General features: G+C 39.5%; 1 protein-coding gene across 1 annotated transcript in view; it reads right to left on the reverse strand.

Moving 5' to 3' along the window:
- Positions 1–22,692, reverse strand: part of LOC145994179 (ATP-binding cassette sub-family C member 4-like) — a 150,887-nt gene extending 128,195 nt beyond the window's left edge. Inside the window, exons 1-5 of the mRNA XM_083130276.1 lie at positions 22,538–22,692; positions 13,248–13,352; positions 10,686–10,796; positions 7,768–7,899; positions 3,965–4,169 (exon numbers count right to left, since the gene is read on the reverse strand). Of these exons, the coding sequence (XP_082986402.1) occupies positions 3,965–4,169; positions 7,768–7,899; positions 10,686–10,796; positions 13,248–13,352; positions 22,538–22,542 (558 nt within the window). The 5' untranslated portion in view covers positions 22,543–22,692. The remainder of the gene's footprint in view (positions 1–3,964; positions 4,170–7,767; positions 7,900–10,685; positions 10,797–13,247; positions 13,353–22,537) is intronic.
- Positions 22,693–24,298: the final 1,606 nt, after the last annotated feature.

Genomic DNA, 24,298 nt, shown 5'->3' on the forward strand with positions numbered 1-24,298 from the left:
TTATTTTGGTAAAAAATTAATATAAAGTTGTAAAATAATAAGTTATACGTTGAAAAAATGTCTTTGTGAGTCCAAAATTTAATAAAAGTGTTGCCTGAATAGTACAAATAGTGTTATTTTGGTAAAAAATTAACATAAAATTGTAAAATAATAAGTTAAAAAGTTGTAAAAATACTTTGCGAGTCCAAAATTTAATAAAAAATGTTGCCTGAATAGTACAAATAGTGTTATTTTTGTAAAAATAAGGATAAGCTGTGAAAATGTTTGACATAAAGTCAAAGTTTGGTAAAAAAATAAACTCAAAATTAAGTTAAATAGCACACAGTAACATACATTTACTACCTAAATCAATAATCAAAGGGTCCTAGGTTCGTTACCCCGTGATAAAAGCAAATGGTGAAAACTGTAGGCCCCGTCCCTAATAGCTCTCCCTTCTTCATAGTACAGATAAAAAAACCCTGCGCTAAAGCGTCCTGTGCCTTGGAGGCAAACCTGAGCGGAATATTAATTGGCGGCGGAAACCGATTCTACAAGCGACGCATAGCTTCAGAGATTTGACCCTTGCTGCGCATTCTCAGACATCCTTTGTTGTCTGATTGAATCCCTCCCCTGCCCTACAACATTGCATAGCTTTCCCCTGTTCTTGCGTACTGGTTAACCTTGAAAAAACCGGTTCTGAAAATCTACCGACGCGTTCTCTGATTGGTGAATCAGATTCTTCCTTTGTTCTGACGTTGTGACGTCATTTGACCTTGAACGCACTTCCCCCCAAATTCCTTTCTCCTCTACCTGCGCGGAATATTAATTCATTCTCTCTGTCTGGCATCAGAGCCGAGTCGAGATTCGGAGACAGTATTCTGTCTGGCGTGTTGCACCATCGTGTTTCATAATATAATGCAATTATTACATAGTACTAATTAATAATATTACATATCGCGGGTTCGAGTACCGGGACCGTCTTCTTTCGTACCATTACCAGCGTTCATAGCGGTTCATAAACCATAAACTCTTATTTTCAATACTATAAACATTAATTATTATCGATTTATACATTACATACTTTGCAGTAATGAATATAAAACCATATGCATAGCGTTTAGTACCTCTAATTACCTTCTATATACATATTTTTCATAAAATAAATAAATATATATTCATAAAAGTTATAAACATGCAAATACATAAATGTAAAGTATTCTAAGTACATGCAAATGAATTCTAAGTACATGCAAATTAATTAAAACCCGTGCAAATTAATTAACACCCGTGCAAATGAATTGCGAATATTAAATAGCAACATCCACTAACTATTATTCCAACTACTCACACTCTTCCATTCCTTGTTTATCTTGAGTCCTCCATTCCAATTCATGACGTCTTCTCCTTTCTTTTCTATTTATTTGGCCTCCTTCCATTTTCTCACTAGTTCTCTCTTCTCTTTTCCTATTCGCCTAGCCGAATCCCATTCAACTTCATGTCCTGTTTCTCTAGTGTGTTTGAATATGGCATTCCTGTCTCTCTTCAATCTCACATCGTCCATGTGTTGCTTTAACCTGTCTTTAAGTCTCTTCTTCGTTTCCCCTATATATACACTTTCACATCCTCTGCACTTCACCTCGTACATAACCCCTTCCTCTTCTTCCTCTCTCTTTTCTTCCTTCTTCTTGCTGGCTATACTTAAAATAGTGCGTCCTCCCTTCCTGTAAGTTCTTATACCCACTTTCCTCAGCACTTTGCATATCTTCTCTGTGTCATCGCCCATACTTCTTATACCAAACCATCTCTCTCTTTTTTTTCCTTCCTTCTCTTCCAGTCCTCTCTCTTTTATCTCTTTCCTTCTTCTGTTGATGTTGTGTCTGTCTTTCTTTTCATAGCCATTCTCTTCTAGTTGTTCCCACAGGCTATTAATCTTGGTTTCTTCTTCCCCTTTCTCTGTGCATATCTTCTTTATTCGGTCTTCCATGTTCCTTATAAAATCACGTTTAGTTCCATCACCCACATCACTTCTTTTGTGGCAGAACACTTCTTTTGATACCATGTAGCCACAATCCCCATTCCTCTCTTCTTTTTCATCTCAATATCCAAGAAATTTAATGTTCCTTCCTGTTCCTTTTCGAGCTCAAGGAATATCCCTGCTTTCTCATCTTCTACATCTTTAACAAGCTTACTCAGCTGCCTTTTTGTTCCCTTCCATATCCCAAAACAATCATCCACATATCTACAAAACAGACTTAACTTATCTCCTCCTTTCACTATCACTTCCTTCTCCCATTCATTCATAACTAATTCCGCCAGCACAGGGCTCAAGCAAGAGCCTATGTTCAGACCTCCACTAATCTTGATGATTTTACTCCCCACTCTGCTGTAGTCATTGTCCCAAATGGTTTCCAGCGCTTGTACCACTCTCTCATTATCCCATTCTCCTATAATGCTTTTCCCCACTTTCTTTCTCACTATATCCACTACTTGTCCCCTTTTGATGCTCGGGAACATGCTTCTCACGTCTAGGCTAAACATTGTGATTTTATCCCCAGACTCCTTCAGACCTTTTATAAGGTCCACCACCTGCTCACGGCTCTGCTTTCTTGTTCTCTCACTAACACTTCAATTACCTTTTTTAACTTCTTCTCCAATGGTTCCAAAATATTGTCCCTGCAATTCATCACTGGTCTCAACTTTATCTCTTCTTTATGTATTTTGGGAAAGCCTTTTAAACAGGGCAGTCTTCCTGCCTCCTTCGTGAACTTTTTAAACCCCCTCCTTCCACAATCTTTTATGATATTTTCTCTAATATTGCGTTCCTCTTCCATTCCACAAATCTCCTCATACGTGTCCCCTTTCAGGTCTTCAAACTTCTTCTCGTACCATTCTTTTTCCATCACGACTGTGGCCCCTCCCTTATCTGCCTGTTCTACCACCACATCGTTCCTTGTCTTGATTCTTTTCATACCCTCTTGCTAATCTTGACCTCTCAATCACCTGTCAGTGTAGTAGACCCATTAGTCAACAACTGTCAGGAGGTGATATGTTTAATTCCTTTGGAGAAATCTTCCTAGATAAGGACTGTCAACTTGATTTGTTTTTGTGTGGCTAGTGACCCTGCTATGTGTATGTAATCTTTCTGTGTGTAGTATATTTCATCATTTTAGTTTAGTTCTTCGTCTGAGGAAGACCCTGATACAGGGTTGAAACGTTACGTGTTAAGTGTTTTTATCTTAATAAACTGCCTTGGTCAGCAACTTATTGTTTATAATTTAGAACTACATCATTTGTATTCATGTCCAGATATTATTAGAATGATTAAATCAAGAAGACTTAGGTGGGCAGGCCATGTGGCACGAATGGGAGAGGAAAGAGGAGTTTACAGGATTCTTGTTGGGAAACCTGACGGTAAGAGACGTGTAGGAAGGCCAAGATGAAGATAGAGAGACAACGTTGAGATGGACCTAAAGGAAATCGGTACGGATGGAAAAGAGTAAATAGATCTTGGTCAGGATAGGGACAGATGGAAGGCCTGTGTTGCTGCAGCCATGAACCTTCGGGTCTAAGAAGGCTAAAGAGTTAGTTAGTTGGTTCTTGGTTGTGTACAACGTAAATTACTTATTTTTGATTTTACGTCTCATCTCCTACACTTAAAGCAGCATACGCCCGTAGTTTATCTTGTTTGTTCCTATAATCGACACAAATTCCATGGACACTCACAGACACAACACAGACTCTATACTGTCCTCAGAAAGCATTTACTCGGTCGAGTCGCTGTCCTCCGAGGACAGCCACTCGACTGTCCTGACTACCGGAGCGAGTACTGGCTCCAGTGCTCTCCCCGGTTGTTTACACGAGGAGAGTAGCTCGCTTTGCCCTACTCGCTCCAGCTACTCTCCCGTCTACTGGACCATGTAAACCAGGCTTAAAGAAGAGAGCCAAAGAAGATTATCAAAATAAGTTTTCGCCCAACTCGACCTACCTTCCGGAAGACGATGGACGACAGTGCTGCCCTCAGCTGCGTCCCGAGCGTCGTGGCGCAGATGATCCACTGATGATGCATGATTGGGTAGAGGAAGGAGCATAGACATATTCCACCGGCAAAGCATAAAGCATCCGAGGTCTTCATTAGGCCATCGGGTTCAAAGTATCGTAGCAACAATGCTAAAAATATAACCCTGGCAATCCTGAAATGGAACAAATGTTGATCACACAGTAACCATCGTTTCTCAACCTATGGGTCACGAGAGGGTGTTTGGTGGGTCGCGAATTCGGACTCGAAAATTTATTTAATTTGTCTTAAAAACCTATTACATTTAAATTACTAAGATTATATTGTTTTAAGAACAATTTAAAACAATCCCATGTTCTACGTAGTCTAAACTCTATATTTATGTTATTCATGCTCTACCGTTGTGAACATTAGTCACGTTAGTTCGGTGAGCAAAATTATTTGTTTTGTTTTTTTTAATTTCAGCATGTTTGTTTAATTAATGTTAAATATTTACTTTCCTAGAATGGAGTATGTGTAATTTATTTAATCAAGCGTAAAAAGAGGGCTTCTTAAAGTAATTGATGTTGGAAAAATAAGATTATAAACTGGGTGCACACCCCTACAAGTAATTCTGCCGGCCCCCATGCTTATGCGTCACATGAAGTCTAATATCCTTCAAGGTAGGTCCCGGACTGAAAAAGGTTGATAACCACTGTAATAAAACCATACAGCACACAAATATCCAAAATACATCTTGTGGATATCTTCCGTATATTCGTGTAAATGCTCTGGTAACCATAGGATATCCAGGAATGTCCAGAACATATCCATTGGATATCCATATGTTCGTTCAAGGGACATCCATAGGATGTCCACGAAGGATGTGTTTCGGACATTCTCTGGAACTTTCTTGGATATGTTTTGTACATTTTGTGGATGATTTTTGGACAATCTGGGTATGCTATGGATTAGGGTGTATCGAAAAAAACTTTTTTTCGAAATGTTAAGGTGGCTAGTGCGGAAAAGTGGCCATTTGTGACCAAAAATACGTCAGATTTTTTTCAGATTTTTTGGAGGTCGTTTAGGTGGCGCGCATCGACCTTGAAGTTTTGATAGTGATTTGGTTGGTTATGCAACACGCACAACAATTTCACAGAAATGTCATTATTTGGCTATTTCATGTGTTTTTTTCTGCATTATGGTCGTTTATTGTTTTGTTTATGGCAAATATGTTACATTCGTGCCTTAGGGGTGGTTTCCTATGCTGTTTACGTATGCTTTTGGTAAAAAATTGTCAATTTGAGGCTAAAAACTCCATATTTTTCTATTGATGGTTTCCAATTGGTTTCGACTGTGTTTTATTCGAAGGTTTTCCGATATAAAAGCCTAAATAAAATATTTTGGCTTTCTAATTGCTAACAGTTTCTCAATTACTGTCCAGCGCTTCGCTTATTTTCATAGCTTATTATGCTTTGAAAATAACCCAGAGCTCACCACGAGGAGGTGGCTGGACTGCGAGCTCCACCCACCCAAATGATGTTGGCAACATAATTTTACTAAGGGGCAGGCCAAGATTTTCTTCTAGTTTTCTCCTTGAACTTTATAGTCACTTTTTGTTCGAAATGTCGGCATATGTTCTCTAGATTCGAATTTCGCTTTGAGGTAGCCATCACGTGCGCTGGCGCCGAAAACGGAAGAAGCAGCCTCTGTGATAATTTTCACAAGTCGCTCCACTCCTTGTGTGTGGCAGGGGAAGTCTTGAATTTCCCCTATATTTTTGTTTTTATTGTAGTCATCTACTTCTTCATTTGTAATATTATTGGGCAACGTAGGCTCGTGGAGGGAGCATGAAGCCCAATCAACCATGTCATAGTATTGGTCTGCGTTAAAATTGATGGTTGGTAAAACAAAAGTGCGAATTCTTTTGCCTTTCTTTCAATCCTCTTGCTTTCTTAATTCTTTGCCAACCAAAACTTCTTATTTCTGGGATTTTGTCAGTTATTAAAGCCAGCAGGAGATTTTCAGGATGGGCCAAGAATGCGTTTTGTTGAATGACCCTATTAATCAGATGTCTCAAGTGGTGTGGGAGAAATCGGGACAAGTAGATCAAATTCCACATACTACATAATGAAGGTGTACGCACCGGTGTGGTTTGGGATCAAGAAGGAACCATCGATAACTGACGGAGCCCGACACCTCTGGAATTTGATCCACTTGTCCCGATTTCCTCGTGGTGAGCTCTGGGTTATTTTCAAAGCATAATAAGCTATGAAAATAAGCGAAGCGCTGGACAGTAATTGAGGAACTGTTAGCAATTAGAAAGCCAAAATATTTTATTTAGTCTTTTATATCGGAAAACCTTCGAATAAAACACAGTCGAAACCAATTGGAAACCATCAATAGAAAAATATGGAGTTTTTAGCCTCAAATTGACAATTTTTTACCAAAAGCATACGTAAACAGCATAGGAAACCACCCCTAAGGCACGAATGTAACATATTTGCCATAAACAAAACAATAAACGACCATAATGCAGAAAAAAACACATGAAATAGCCAAATAATGACATATCTGTGAAATTGTTGTGCGTGTTGCATAACCAAAACACTATCAAAATTTCAAGGTCGATGCGCGCCATCTAAACGACCTCCAAAAAATCTGAAAAAAATCAGACGTGTTTTTGGTCACAAATGGCCACTTTTTCCCACTAGCCACCTTAACATTTCGAAAAAAAGTTTTTTTCGATACACCCTTCTATGGATCATATTTGGACATGTTTTAGGACATTCTATGGATCACCTTTGGATATTTTCTGGACATCAGTGCGACTTGGCTCACGTGAACGAGACGTTATCTGGGTTATTTTATGTGATTGTGAATTAGGATATAGTATATCCTGGGTTAAAATTGGACCTAATCTGGACATTTTCCTCATATTTCAACATATTTTGCAAACGAAAAGATCATTCCTGGACTAGATTTACGCATAAAAAAGATTCGTGCACACGTCCATAAAAAGTATCCTCTCTTTCATACATACGCACGGACGTACGCACACACACATTTACACATCCGAAAAATGTTATATATGCACACGCATATCCTATGACTATGCAAAACGAGAGATCTTCTGAATATCCAGGTCGGGATATTCTCTGGATATCCATGGCATGATATCCCATGGACGTCCTATAGATATCCAGAATAGTATATCTAGGAAGGTGAATCCTATGGACGTCAATATGGATATCCATAGTATCCATGGATCTGAGCTGGATATTTGTCGATATCGTATGGATATCTCTTGGATATTTGTGCTGCATAGGAACATGCGCATTAATAAAAGTTCAAATGTCCCGGCAGAGTTATGGGTATTATCTCTTCAATTTTTCTTCAATCGTCATTCATCCTATTCACTGTGCCGGTCTCCGTTGCCGAGTAATTAGCACATCGCACTACGAAGCTAAAGGTCTTGGGTTCGAATCTCGCCCTTGGAATGGGTGTTCTCTGAGTGTGTCCCTTCCCCATCTTCGCGATTAGCCAAAAGTGGATGAAATGCCAAGTAGCATAAACCAAATCAGTCAGTCAGAATCGGCTACTGATCTTCTTGAACAGTCAAGATCAGAGATAGGTGTACCAAACTTGCCCAGAAGTATGTTCATTTTGTTTTGAGCAATGTAAAATTCAAGAACCGCAGCAATATCCATCGACATAGCAAAGAATACTGTGGAAAGTGAGTGAATAATAGTGAAAAATGTGTGCTGTTGCACCGCCCCCGCATTGCCACTTACTGAAGTCCTTCTATGAAGACTGGAAGAATCTGCGTGAAGACGATTCGGCAGCTGAAGGCGACCCACACTGCCTTCAGGAGCCTAGGACTTCGACCCGACATCTTGCTATCCTCCACTTCGATTCTCCACATCCTGAAAGGAAGAACGTGTCATAAGTCTGAGAGTCTATACGAAAGACTGACTCCCTCTGTATAAATTTTTGCGAAAATTGCAGGCTCGACCAAGACTTGAACCCAGATCTCTGGCATACCGTACCATTTCTCTACCACTGAGCTACGGAGTCAGCCCTGGCTTCGCCGGATTTTTTGCTGTCGTTATTTTAACTGTAACGGAATTTGTTGCTTTCGAAATTCCACCGGTGGATGGGTTGGTGCACCACTGGCGTTCCGTATTTCACCGGTGTCCACCAAACCTTTCACCAGGTTAAACCGTGACGTCATCATTTTATACCGGTCTCCAGAGCTGTGCGGCTGCTGAATCAAAATGGCGTCGTCTGCTTTGAAGCTTGTTCTGATACATGATATCCGTTCTGTAGGCAATTGTACGGAATGTCACGCCCAATTTGTTGCACTGATGGCGAATAAACTGTATGCAGGCAAAAACAGTCGACATTTTTAATGGTACTCCTCCTTCACTTGTATGTAAAGTGAAATAAAGTATGCTGGTGGATCAGTGTTCTGCTGCAACATGAGGGAAAGCCTCCATTTGCAATATTCGATAGTTTTACAAACAATACCACTTAAATTCGTAGTGCACATGCAAAATGAGATTTGCACTAAGTGAAATCATATAATATTCATGAACTATCTTCTGTCATTAATCACTCACTATCTGTGACTTTTTCCTAATAAACGCGAATACCCGCGCGCATTCAGAATATAAGGTACCTGAACCCAATATGACCTATTTGCTGTTTCCAAGTAGTTAAATGGTTAATTCAACAGATGACTTTAGTATGTAATTGAGACTGTCCGAATGACGAGTTTGAACCTGTTGGCTATACCTATACTACAGTAACTTGAGGACGAAGAAGCATAATAGCTGGACCTCGTGATCTAATATTGCATATGGAAGTCATTGCTTATTACATATTCTAAGTGTATATCTCTAATACATATTATGATGGCTCATAATTTATGCTTTACAACAATGCACTTAGTTTAGACTTTAATCTAAAGTACTGTTTATAACGAATGAAAAAATAACACTATTTAAGGTAGACTCAATGTGGCCTACATAGGAATATATCTTGAATAACATACACAAATGTGACATTTGTTTCTCTTATGTTCACGTAGAGTGTGTGGGACTCACTAAGGATGATGAAGGGCCTTTCATTTGCCCAGACTGTGATGTGTAATCCATAGGCAAAAAGAAAGAAAGAAGAAAATATATTACTAGGCCCCCAATATGGCCTAAATGTTACTTTTTAACAAAATCTTCCCTGCACCCATGTTATTATTTGGAATCGGCTCCAATTTTCAGTAAACGTAGAGAAATGTTCCCTCTTTTGAATCTTGCGATTAATTTTATCTTTCTGACTTTGGGCATCATTAGAAACAATCGCAAACCTTAGGTGAGCCATATTGGGTCCAGGCGCCTTAGTCTTCATTTGTATTAGTATGAAGATTTCCGGATTTCACTGGATTTGACGTCATTTTTTGTTCACCATTCTGATGCATTCACGGTAGCTACACTCCAAACAGGTAAAACAGCAAGAACGTAAAATCAGACGAAGCCAGGGCTAGCTCACTCGGGTCGACCTCCTTGGACAGCGCGCTACAACGCCAGGGGTCTTACATTCGGATCCCGGGTATGACATGAGTGTTTATGTTTGTCCTTAATGAGAACACTGAAAAGTGAGTAAAAAGCTATATACCGGGTGTCCCAAAAGTCTTTACCTGATTACAAACTTTATTCATATCCGCTATACGCAAGGTAGAGATGTGAAAGTGGTGCCAAAATGTTGGAAAACTAACCAAGTTTATTTGTTGCAGGTTTGAGTAACGTGGCTGTAGTGTAGCAGTGTCAGTACCCAGAAAACCGGAAATGTTCACAAATCAGGAAAAAGCTCAGCATGTCCTCTGGTATCACGAGATCCGGTCACTAATAACAGTGCAGAGGAACTTTCAAATGTACAGAATTCTTTCGTCTAGAAATATCTGCCATCAATAAGTAGGTATTTAAAATTGGAATTTATCTTCATTCCCAAATCCTGTCAAGTCCAAGAAACATTGTATGGAAAGATGCCACCCGATGTCAAGAGCATTAATTCCGGGTTCCTTGGCACTGACACTGCTACACTACGGCCACATTACTGAAACCTGCAACAAATAAACTTGGTTAGTTTTCCAACATTTTGGCACCACTTTCATATCTCTACATTGCATATAGCGGATATGAATAAAGTTTGTAATCAGGGAAAGACTTCTGGGACACCCGGTATATGAAAGCAGAGAAAGAGACTGGTGGAGGAAACCACTGCTTAGGGGTTTTCCTTTAAATAAAACTTAAGTTGGTAGAGGAATAACACTGTATGACAGAAACCCGGGTCTGCGTACTGATCAAGCCTGCATTTTTCGCTAAAAGTTTTACATAGAACATCTCCTGTGTGTGGCAAATCGTAAGATAACTCCCTCAATATGATTAAAATTCCATTTAGATTTGACTGCATGTAGGAAGTATTATGTGGAATTGCTCATTTTCAGTAATACTGGCGCTTGGTGAAAATTTAATTGCAGTTTTTGTTACCTTAAAACTTGATCCTCATTTTGGAGTAAACCTTTATTTAACTATGTTCGTGTAAGATGCCATTTTAAACTTTGAAAATCCCTCTGTCGATTTATGCCAGTAGTATTGATTTCGCTGTTCATTGTTTTTTGATAAATAGTTTTGAACTTTAAGAATGTTGTGCTCGCCTGTCAAGCCGGTTGCCAATGTGCAAGGTCGATTCGTTCTCATCCTTTTCGTCAATGTCAGCCTCTGTCATCTCGTACCTGTAGCCTCTTCTGAAAATACCCAGCGTCCACCTGGAAAATAACGAAACAAGCTAGCATTAGCAGTGGGAACTCTTTAGTGCCGGAACCAATTATATCTATAGTTACGCTACAGCGTCTTGAATAACGTAGTGTGGAAAACGGCACGGTTCTGCGCTCTCTGCCTGGTTCCACTCGAAAATGATCCGCTAGAGGCGCTGGTGTTGGACCCGGTACTTGGTATTCGTCTGCTTATAATAGAAGTAAATAGAGTTTTCGCTGCAACGTCTGATTCTTTTACATGAAGCATTTCTATGAATGTGATAATTGCTATGATATTTGGTACAGTGGTCGCGAAGATATTAACGAACATTCTAGACAGTTGACCACGTCCTGTTATCGTCATACTTTCGTTAATAATACGGGAGAAAAAATACGCGTGGAATGCTCTTGGCAACTAAATTTTTGTGTATGAATTAGGTTCATTATTATTATCATCATCATCATTTCTTTTAAAGATATACACACTGAAGCATTTGTATTTTTGATATTTACTGTTTCTTTTCTTCCGCTTTAAACTAATCGCGGCGATGATGATAATGATGATTCCATGAAACGATAAGGGGAACCCCACAAAACTTTCTTAGTGCCATCGACATGAGTGTAAGGAAACTTTCAAACCAATGGGACAAGCGACACGGGATGTTCACACTGTCACACTAGTGACACACACTTCCAGACTGTAAAATAGCATTCATTGCACATGAGGGTCCAAACAGCAAACGACACGTTCATATGGCGTATTCGCGTGCTACTTGTTACTTCGGTCGGAAAGCTCCTTAAAGGAAGGGTGCTCAGACCGAAGCGACGCGCTACAGGGGGAGTTCCCAACTAAGTGACAAGCGACATGGTGCCTTCAGTCTATTGGCAAGCGTTCGCTGCTAATTGTGCGAACAACAGATAGGCGACACGACAAACCGCACATTACAACAACAGATCTAGGCGACACGATAAGCCACAGGTGTCGCTTTGTCGCTTGTGCGTCGCTCAAACTGGGCCATTTCCTCAATAGCTTGCAACATGTTGCCGTGGTTTGTTGTTCGCGCATGCGCGATGCAATGAGTGTCTTGCCTTAGGGAGATTGCGCACCAAAGCGACAAGGGGCACGCGACACTTATCGCTTGAGGATTTCACCAACCGAACGCTGGCCTGTGCTTCCCGTCATGCCGCTACGATGTGAAATGTTGCTCTTGATTGGCTCGTTTCCAAGCGACATGTGTAGCTTCGGTATGAAAGTTGCCTTGGACCGAAGGACCCATGTCGCTTTGGTGTGAAATCCTCGTATCGTTTGTCGCGTGTCGCTTTGGTGTAAAATCTCCTTGAGGAAACTGTGCAGTCAGAGCTTGTGTCCCTACGGTTCGAAAGGCTGCATTGATTACGGACTGCTCGCTTCCAAGCGACACTTGTAGTTTGTCGCCTCGGTATGAAATATCTCTCAGGATACTATTTATATTCTAATAACATAGAAAAATAAAACTCTAGTACACAATCCAACACCTGACGTCCGGAATCACTTTGCGATGTTTCTTCTTGTGTTACGCATGCTATTTATTTATTAATTTTATTTTACTTTTCTTTCCAAATTAATGTCATTTCGTGACTGCAAATCACTCCACAAATATAACTGTTTCCATCAATTTACTTACCGCCTTTCTAGACAAACAAATCTACACAATATATTCCAAAAACTAACTAAGCCGCATTACTTTCATAACAAAATTAGCACCTGGTTCGATCGCACTGCCATCTATGTTTGTCATCCGTCTGGGGAACTAGTTTCTTGGGTCGTTTTCCACACTACGTTATTCATGGCGCTGTAGTTACGCTAACTGTAACTGTGCTACTTTCTTAACATTATTAAGTGCAAGTTGGTGAAGTAACTGTAGCTGTAATTTTGAAAAGTAAGTTTACATAGATTAATGTGTGATAGCATTTTCAATTCGGAAGTTCATTTAACAATGTGTTTACCCTGATTAATGTAAATATATTTGTACATAATGTGCAAATGAAACTTGCAAAACAAATCATGGAAATCTATATTTTTAGCCAAAAGTGGCAGGAAAGAGACTTAATATAACCTCAATCAATTAGTCGACCAAAATATGATTAAAGTTACACGAAAATAAAGTATACCAACGTGTTTCTTTTGAAATTGTAGCCCATTTTCATGTCATGTCCACGTTTTCATTTAAAAAAATTGAATCCAAGATGGCGTACTACAAGATAGCCGCCATGTTGGTCCTACACGCTACGCTGTTTTTCCCATCCCCGTAACATGTATCGATACCTTATATTCGTGTTTAAGATCCATATTTGTTGAAAATTGATTTTTCCATGCTTACAGAATTGATGATTGTAGGTACACAAAATGTGGAGACCGGACAAAATAAACGTCATAAGACATTAATTGAAACAATGATCCACTGGGACTTTTGAAATACTTACCAGAGGAACATGTAAGATATCGCATTCACCCTCCCTGAAGCCACAGCCTTCACTTCTTTGTCAGGAGGTTGGGGCTCCATGGTTTTCGATGGGGGCTCACTCCACCTGCCAAAAATAGAAAATCATTTTTCGTGCTCCGTTGCGAAATTTTAATGCCAATTTGGCCACACAAAATAGCTATTGAAATTTGCTGTCGAAATCGATTGGAAACAGGCAACACCTATATTCTGCTCTCTGTAAGGACGAAGTCAACTTTGAAGATCCATATCTGACCTCAGATTGGCCCTAATTGTAATTGTCTTGACGTGAATACAGGTGCGCGCGCGCGCACACACACACACACACACACACACACACACACACACACACACACACACACACACACACACACACACACACCAGGGTTGTTAAAGATCCAGGAACTGGTTTCGCAACAGGACCGGAACCTTTCTTCTCGCATAATTTAAATTCGGTCCAAGTTTCGTATTGTTTGATTTCAATACGGAACTTGGATCCTATTTAAACTGATCCGGAAAAAAGGTTTCTGTACCGCATTTAAATTCATCCGGAAAAAAGGTTACTGGATCGAATTGAAATACTTTACAGATAAAGAGGTTCTTTACGGTCCAGAACCCATTTACTATTGCTGATGTTCTCTCCTGGACCGGAATTGAATTTATTTAAAAATTCCAGAACCTTTAACAACCCTGACACACAACAAACACACATACCATACATACATACACATACATGTTTGGTATTAATGTGTAGAAAAAATTGCACATTGAATTTCCAGTGTTACGATCCTTACAGCATAATTTGTGCCCCTCCCAGAAAGGAATTTAGACCCTAGGCGGATGCAAGGGGGGCAATCGCCGCCACTGAACCCAAGCAAATCACGTAATTACCGTAATGGACTCATTTATCGGGAACAGTGGGATCGAGAACCTTCTGTTGTCCAGTGCGTAAGCAGGAAAAATGTCAATGTTAGTGTTATCAGCGATAACTAGTTCAGGATAACAGGTTGCGATCTACGTGTTCGCTTTTCTGTGCTTCTGGCCTTGAAAGAAAAACGTCGTTGTTCATTTCGAAGTTTTAAGTTCACTTTTATGTTCAGATAGGCTAACTGGGGCTGGACCTACAGTTTAAAGCAAGGTCCGTTGACCTGCTTGCCACCCGCTATTTATAAGGTTTTGGCAGACCGATGCAGTTGCAAAGTCGTGACGTCATAGGGTTGAAATCGTTGGAGAAACATTCCTATCCCCAACTTTAGAAAGTAGATCGTGTTTTCCATTTTTTTCTAATTGTTTCTATTTTTGTGATTAACATATTAGTGTCTCAATATTTCCTTTGTATGTCTTCCGTTGTTTTGCTTATCACCTATCCCCGTACTTGAAGAAACTCTATTGGCTAAACATCAACAACAGAAGAAAATACTTAACACTCTCCTTGATGCAGAAAATTCTTAAGAACGGCTCCCGAAAATACTTATCCGATAAGACCTGTTCTCGTAGAACATCAGTCGAATATGATATCAGCAAGAAACACAATCTAAAAATCCCCAACATAAAACCGCCAACTATAACAAGTCCTTCATTGTTACAGGGATCAGGGAATGGAACAAACTAATATTAGCCATCATAATATTAAGAAAAAACTAAAGAACTTACTATTGTCCCAACAACAACATCAATCTTAATAACTGCACTTGCACATCGTATAAAGCATACCTATCATCCCCTCCCCCTAAAATACACTACTAATGACTTATTACATATCTTTACTTCATAGTATACATACTTACCAATTCAATGTATTAATCTATCATTCTATCATTGTAAAATCTTTGTATTATCATGATATTTATATTTTTTTCATTCTTTGTTTTATGAATTTATTGTATCTGTGACAAGGGTTGGTTATAAGAACAGCCCATGAAGCAAAAACCCGCCTGCTTAAATAAAGACCATTCTATTCTATTACACCAGCCTGCATTGGTTTGGATGACTCGCGGATGACTGTTGTCTCTGAATAATTTCAACATGCTGATTCCAAAATTGAAATCCATTTTTACCCATCACGTCTAGGTTTTTTCAGAAAATAGCAATATATTAACTGCCTTCATTTCACAAAAAAATGTGTAGTTCCATCATTTCCCCAATAGATGGCTCTGTTTAGATAGTGCTAAAATATTGGTTTTCTACAATACAAATCCTCCAATATTGAACTATAAATGCACATAAAATAATAAACATTTAATCCACCTTCTATCTTCACAAGACATTTACATAAAAATTGTAAACTTTGATGACTTCCGTTTTCGAAATCCCTCATAAAAATTTCCTTCACAAAATCTCCAAAACTCAATGTTATAATGTAATGGGTTGTTTGAACTTAATGACGTGGAGAAAAATCCTGTTCTAGGGGAAAATCCTGACGTGATGGGAAGAAATTTATGTCATATTCGTTATCGGTATTCAAAATACTTCCAGAATCACCTATTGGTTTGTAAAGAACCGAAATTTCCCTTGATTAAATTTATTTTGTTCCGTTCTGTAATAGGTGTGATGGAATGGCGAATGTGAGAATTTTCATTGTGAAATTGTGAAGAATGCTGATGTGATGGGAAAAAATGGATGTCATTTCCGTGATCAGCATTCAAAATACTTCCAGATTCAACTATTCATTTGAAATTATCCGACTTTTTCCCCAAAATGCATAACTGTGTTATCACTCGTTTTCTTGTGTTTGCAACTCTTGATATTTTCTCTAACGTTGTCCTTCGCGGCTAACAACGAATACTATCGCATCTCTGTAAGGTAGATTAACAAATAGTATGGGTAAAATAAGATTGGAGACGGAAATAATTATTAGAAAGCTGATTCCTTCTGAAATACATTCTTTAGGTCCCCCTGTACTTCCCCAGAAAAATCCCAAAAAATCCTGCGTGGGGAACACCCTTAAATTTTGAATAAACGGCCGCCATCTTGGATTTTTCAAAAAATGCGATAACTCAGTAATGGACAAACATAGGGAGATGGTGTTGGTGCCAATCGTTTCAGTTTTGGCAGAAGGAACTTATTACTGCAAGCAAAAGTGTAAAATATAGAGTTTATATAAATTTATTAACATATTATTGCATAAAACAGGTTTGAAAACATACAAAAACATCATTTTTTCAGAAAAGAATTGTAGAATTTGTTTGGAAACATTTCAAAATGAAAAATGAACACGTATACATAAACAGGTAGTGTTTGATATGTCTGACAAATTTCCGTCTTTTCTCGTCGTTTCAACAACCAAAAGATCCCCGTCACTAGGGGCCTGGAAAACTGGGAACTTTGCTTTCTGGAATTCTGTGCTAAGGAGTTCCAAAAAAACTTATTTTATTCTCAACGTTTGACAAGAAATTCTCTTTTGCAATTGTCACGGGGTTGGATGGAGTTACATCAACCCTCGCAGCTGATTTCCCTACAGCTCGTCGCATATGCACTGCATCTTTCGTACTTTTTCATATCCGTCAAATACTACGATGACATTTGTTCCGTAATTTCGGTTCACGTAATCTAAGTAGGCATTGCACACATGACCATACGTTGCTGGACGGGGCCAATGTACTCTGTGCAAAAGATCCCCACCGTCGAGAGGTTGGGTTTTCCGGCAATTCATTGTTAATCGTGCACATCATGCAACTTTCTGGATGACAACGATGACTGCCAGTACCTGCTGTCTGACCTTATAGAGATGCTCTTACAGTTCAGTACCGACAGTGACAAGTTAACAGTGAAAGGCGTCTGCGGGAGCTTTTATCAGCAAGCTACGGCAATACTGTTCTTCTGTCATCCAGCAAGAAATGTTTCAGGACTGTTGTTTCTTTTAGGCCCGTTGCATCGAGGATTTTAACGGACAAGTGGTACAGCGATAGAAAGAAAGACGCTGTGGAAGAAAAGAAGAGGATTATAGACGCGACTATTACCATTCTCCAAGAAGAGATAAGATCTAAAGTTTATGATTGCTCGACATATCCAACCTACGAATAAATATCGAAACATGGAGAAAATCAAGTAGGTGAGATGCTCACTCATCTGCTTTCTGGTCTAATGAAACCAGTAAAAGGTCCACCTTGCAATCAGAAGGTGTTGAGTGTTGCGCACTCTATCATTTCTTCGGTGCGTCCACGTTCATTTGTGTCAGCTGTGCAGGTTGAAATTGGAGTGTTTCTTCATATGCGTTTCCGATCAAAACATCTAATTAACCTTCTGCATAATTTAGGCTGCTCTGTTTCCTACAGTGAAATCTGTAAGTATGAAACTTCCGTGACAACGAACACTTCAAGTGAAGTTCAGAAACATGCATTTGTGCAGTTTGTCTTCGATAATGCTGATCATAACACTCGAACTGTGGATGGACATGGAACCTTTCATGTGATGGGAGGAGTGCAGTGTGTGACGCCTTCTTCAGCTGTTCAGACGAGTTCTCGTGTTCCACGACCGAAGATTATACCAACGTCAACTGTTGTTGGAAAGTTTGGCTTCATCTCAATCGTCACTCACGACCGGCCCAAGAACCATGGATTGAATCGCCTGGTAATGGCTCATACGGGATGGAGTGGTTTCATGGAGATTGCCGCAGGAAAAAGATCCTGCGAAAAGTCAGCAGTGATACCCTTGCCCTTCGTCAATCTTCAACCTTCTAACCAAACCCAATTAACACCTGTCTTCCTTTCGCGGTAGAAGAATAGAAGAATGCAGGAAGCAGCAACAAAGGTGTATTGTGACATTTGATCAGCCACTTTTCATTAAAGTCGTGGATATAATCTATCAGGCAGACGAAACTGATGATCCGTCCAAGGTAATCTTGAGATTAGGTGGATCTCGTCTGCTTATGAGTTACATGGGTGCGGTGGGCAAAACCATGGGTGAAAGTGGTATGGAAGAAATGTGGGGTGAGGTATTTGCCAAGAACGCTGTTGTCCAGATGGCTAATAGACATGCTTATGCAAGAGCATTATGAGCTCATTCGCTGTCTCAGGCAGCTATCGCTCATTTGATTTTGGAGTGTTGAGAGGAAGGCGGACTTTTGATCAGCTCTGACGTCCAAACTCTCAGGGGAATTCACAGTGAGGTGTTAAAATTGTCCTCCTCCGCAGAATCTTTCTTTCCTATTCAAAGTGAAACCTTTACTGAGTGCTGTATCCAGTGTGATGAAGACACTTGAAGAAAGAAGTCGTACTGCTGAATTATGGCTGCAGTATTTCAAGCAAGTTTTTATAATGCATGACTTCGTGAGAGCGGAAAGAACAGGCGACTGGAACCTTCATCTCTTCTCCGTTCAACGCATGTTAGTTCACCTCCATGCAGCTGGCCATATTCATTACGCTAAAACAGCCCACCTCTACCTCCAGAATATGTCTAAACTTAAGACTACTTTGTCGGATCAAGAGTTTGAACGTTTTGTCAGTCAGGGTTATTTTACAGTTCGGCAATCGGATAAGTTTTGGTGCGGCGTTTGGACGGACATGACCATAGAGCAGGTCTTAATGCAATCTATGAAGGTTAGCGGTGGTTTGACACAAGGCCGAAATATGTTTGATAGCGTTGTAGCACATTGGATTTGCACCATGCCAGGAAGTCTCCAGGTGATGGAAGCAGTGGAAGCTTTCGCAGGAGTGACAGGTGAATCCTCCGACCAGAACATTTCTTTATCAAGACTGTGGCAGACTCGAGATACCAGTGATTTGAGAAAATTTTTGAAATCCTCTAACTTGGACTCGTTAACAGGTCTTCCGACCACATTTTCAGATGGCTCGCCTGGCATACTTGAACCAACGTTTGAAAATCGTGCATCACAGTTTTTATGATATTACGATTCGGCCGCAATCAGGTCACATTCGCTATTAATGCGATTTAGAACTATCCCCCCCCCCTTGTGGCACCTATTTGCGCACATACTTAGAATACTTGACATTTTTTGTAAAGTTTCCACTTGGCATATTTTTGGGTGGCGATGTGTCTGCTTGTTGCAAGCTTCCTTATCAACCGTCTCCCCGCAATAAAGACAGCACGTTTTAAAGTCGAAGGGATGTAGGTCACTTCTGAGGAGGGGTTTTCTTGCATTTGTTCCTACAGGAACGTAATTTCCATGTCTGGTATAACGTTTTCTGCACTGTACATGCACTCGCACATGACTAACGCCCTCAATTTTTTCCACAATCCCATCTTTTCTCTACCGAGATTCCTCAAAGTCTGTAACCCTCTTGTCACTTTGACACTGTCAATGTCCATCATCCCGCCTTCACCGTAGATAATGCACTTCTCCTCCATCTCCTATTCAGCTTTCCAACAACCGAATACGATCACTAACACCTGACTAGAAGAAAAAACTATTAATAATAATGGTAATGCCGTTTATTCTGAACATTCAATTTCTTTTATCAAAATTCTTATTAATTTCATTAAATTTTTACCGTAAACTGACTTTCTTTAGAAAATACATGTTATAATCGATTATACTACACAAACCATGCATTTTAGCGCAAAACAGCACCTCCCTATGATTGTCCATTACTGAGTTATCGCATTTTAAAAAAAATCAAAGATGGCGGCCGTTTATTCAAAATTTAAGGGTGTTCCCCATGTAGGATTTTTTGGGATTTTTCTGGGGAAGTAGAGGGGGACCTAAAGAACGCATTTCAAAAGGAATTAGCTTTCTAATAATTATTTCCGTTTCGAGCCAAATTTAGGTCTAAATGTACTATACTAAAAACCTTATCTCCATCCGTACATAACTTGTGCACCTGAATTCCATTAAACGTGAGTAATGTGTGTTTCAAATCTGGAACACCATTTAGGCTAACCCTATACGTAGGGAGACAAATTTATGGTAAATAAAAACTGAGGAGAGCGGTAAATAAAATGTTAGATCAGCGGTATATACCAGCGGTGGAAAAAAATTGGCACACACTTTTCCATTATGAGAGGAAACAACATACAAAAGAGCTATAAATTGATAAACTACTTCATTTTTATATACTGGACACATACACAAGTACTTAGCTGTCGAATCAAAAAGAAAACATCAACACAAAATCACTTCATTTCTAAATTGCATATCTCAAGTGATTTATTCATTGTATGTATTTAAAGGATATCCTTGCTGTCCAACAAATAAAATAATCACTACTGCACATACACAAACACATGTTGAAAATCACATGATGATAAACAAAATTCATTCATGACTGAACACAAATGACACCATTGTTTCCCTTGATGTGCGGGAACAGACTAACCTTATCGCTGCTACAGCTAGCATGTTCAATGAAACTGGAATTTGAGTAGACATTCGGGGGAAGAAAGGAATGCAGCTTGACAGGGAGCGAAGTTTTCGAACTGAGATTATGTGCATGGGAAATCCATGATGTGCAAGTGGTAGGAAACTTTAGGCAAACGTTTCGTAACAAATCGACAGTTTGCGCGCACAATCTCGATTGCCGGGTTTTGCGTGTTTTCTACTTAATTTGATGATATTTCGCGGTTATTTCGCGAAAAGCGTTCATTTCGTGGAAAAGCACACATTTCGCATTACTTCGCGAATAAAACTCATGCATATTTCATCACGGGGGGTGTAGTTACGTGCAGAATGTTCAAAATTGCATCTTTCTTTCACATTTCGCGATTTCGCGCATCGCGAAAATTCAATGTCCCTACCTATACGTATTCTGAGTATATTTTGAACTTATTGACTCCCCTCGAGATCCATGCATAAAAAATGGCCCGGGACTTATATTCCCTAATGAAGGTCACCGGAATTGTGTACTTTTTTCATGATTTTCACTTTGGTTAGTAGGGGAAAGTGGGGTTGGACCTGGTAGCTAAGATTTGCTGGCTTGCCGAAGCCAAGGTAGTTTATACAATATAATGAAAATCAGTATAGTTACTCTGTATTTATTATTCTTTAATGCTGTATATATAGAAATGTCATAGATGTTTTAATTTATTTGATATTAATTTTTTTTTGACAAAAAAGTCAAATCACCCGGAATTATCCCGCGTGTGGCATAAAACCGGGTGCAAATGTCAATGATATACGAAACTTTTTCGCAAAATTATCAAAATTTTTAGTTTGCGTGATTCAATGTAAGGTTTACTGACAAACATCACATGTAAAATAATTGTTTTCTTCTTCCACACCACTGCAGTCTCTTTCGTTGGAGCAGGGCTCCGTGGTTAGCACATTGCGCTCCGACGTCAGGGATCCCGTGTTCGAATCCCAGCTAGGACATGGGTGTTCGTGTTTTTCCGTAATGAGAAAAAATTAAAAACCGAGAATATAGTAAAAATTGATATGAATAAAAGTCGAGAAAATGTGTGAATGACGAGGGATACTTCCATGTAGGGCATTGCTTTTCATTTTAAAAAAAAAAGTGTTTAGCACATCGCGCTGGGCATGGGTGTTTGTGAGTATCCAGTCATCAATTTCATCGTATCATCACTCATCTCCATCTTCGCAATTAGCCAAAAGTGGCACAAAAGGGAAGTAAGTAAAATAAACGAAATCAATCAATCAATTTTCATTAAGTACTACACAATTTTTATGTGATGTACTTCCGAAATAATTATTTGTCATTGAATTATTAAGTTAATATTACTAATATAAGGCCTTTTCTCAAGCGAAATACTGGTCTGGTGTAAACGGGCACCACCCGGTTCTGCCTCACCTGACGCTCCTGTTTTCAAAAGAGACATGAAATGGATTTTCATATTATTATCATTTCTACTATTCAATTTTTGGGGGTCTACTGGATAGCGTAGTGGTGCCGTTGTCGTCTTGTAATCAAGGGATCTCGGTTTCTATACCGGTATCCACTTTAAACTGCAGTTCTAGTCCCGAAGAGCCTAGCTGTGCAAAAAGTGGACTTAAAGATGAAACTTAAACCATTGCTCAAACTATTCAATTTTATTTAACGGCATAACCTCTCGTACAAAGATTTCTGGAGCCAAAATATCTGCACAATCTGTCAAAACGTATAGGTTAATGAAACTGAGCCAACCTCCACTGCGGAGTGGTTAGCATATCGCGCTATAACACCAGGTGTCCCGGGTTCGTATCCCGGTCTGGACGTTAGTGTTCTTTGCGAGACCCTTCATAAATTCCATCATATCGTCACTTACCCTCGTTGTCGCGATTAGCCAAATGAGGCGGAAAAGCGACTCTAAATAACCAAAATTGAAATTCAGAAAATTGATATTTCAGATACCCTTTTCCAAAATTCTCCACAATGTACTCACCTCATGGTTATTTTGAAGCACTTTTATCTACAGTCCACAATTCCTCACACAAGTCTTGCAGCATAACCGAAAGCTAGCCGTAACAAAGCTCAGTTTCATGTTTTCCCTACGAGTCTGTCGGATTGGCACGTTACCCCAGTTGACAAGGCGGTGCGCTCAATTCCTACTTGGAAGAATGTCGGGTATCAGGGAGGTCGAGGCAAACAGGGAGATAAAACCCCCCTTTCCCCCCACCCTCTTTGCATGCGACGCTTTGGCCTTGGAGGGGCCTCCGTGACCCAGCCTGTCAGTGGCTGCGCCGGTATTGGCGTTCTCTGTTTCGGTGGGAATGTTTGCAAATATTCACCTTTACTCTCTATCACAACACACAAATGAAAACCTTAAAGTAAAGATTGTAGGGCAGACTGTATACAGCTTAAATTTACATGAGGTATCAACTGTTATTTATAAAACGACCTCAAGACTGCAGCTCTAATCAAGTGAGCTTCAAACGCCATTATTGTTATTTTAAAGATGGCGCCTCCTGTACACTTGCACCAGTGAAAAGGAGTGGTTTCTTATCCTCTGTCAGCCTAAAACCAGGGGCGGCGCCAGAAATTTCCGACCGGGTGGGCAGAAGCTCCTTATTGATAGATTAGGGTGGGCAGTATAAATGTAAGACCATGTATGTGTACGTAAGACGTATGTTTCCCCCTCTCTCTTACACTCCCGATTTTCCTCTTACTTCTTTTCCCTTTCCTTTTCTTGTTTTCCTTTTTATTCTTTTCTAATCTATTGTCGCATCTTGTTCCATTTCCTTTCGCTTTGTCTCTGATGGACACAATTATTTCAAGGAAGTGTTTACCATGCACAGCCATACATTCTAAATCACATTCTTTCATGCATGTTAATACAGTGAAATAAATGTGAATTAGGTTTAAGCTTGTGTTGCAAATACAAGGCACATACTTGATTTTATGTATTCGGCGTCAATGATAGAAAGTGCGATGGTAGACAATCATAAAGTTTCTCGTAATTTAAATGCATGTTCCTGAGCATAGTATTTTCATAGTATGAGTTTTTGACTGAAAGAGTTTTCTTACTCCTTGGGGGTCACTTTTCTTAGCTTCCAAGGTTTGTACAACTGAGAAATCTATCTGAATGTTTGTAGTAGCGGCTATTGGGTGCCAACATTTGAGGGGCAAGGACAATATACTTTTCTTGGTAGGAAAGGCTTAGCATTAAGAGACCATAGTGCGGGGGCACACACTTCCCGCTCCTCCTAATCGCTGCCACTGAATGTTTGGATTAAAATGAACGTCTTATTAGGAATGATTTAAAACACACACGGAAATCAAATTCTTTGTTCATTGTCCATGAAGTATTCCTAGGCTAATGAAAGGCTATTTTGACAGAATATCTATCACTCACAAACAAGTAAGATCAAAAAATCTGTTCAGAATTGAAGAGATTATTAGCTAAGTTGCTATTTGTTTTCTGAACTCTCATGTTACTAATACGGGAGAAGCAACACACGTATGGTTGGTTACATGAACATATTTTTTGAGGTAACAAAATGATTTAGGACACAAGAAATTCATCGAAGTTGATCATCGTACCAATAATACTTCATCTATTTTTCATTGGGTTGTATGGCGTGACCATTTCGAACACACTAGAATGTCAACCTCTATCCTGTGCAGCATACCCTGGAAACTTTATTCTTTCAGGGCAACGAGTCCCTGGTGCTTGGAACCACTATCATAGTAATAATTTATGAGG

The sequence above is a fragment of the Lepisma saccharinum genome, chromosome 10, assembly GCF_977018435.1.
Source record: "Lepisma saccharinum chromosome 10, izLepSacc3.1, whole genome shotgun sequence".
Lineage (NCBI taxonomy): Eukaryota > Metazoa > Arthropoda > Insecta > Zygentoma > Lepismatidae > Lepisma > Lepisma saccharinum.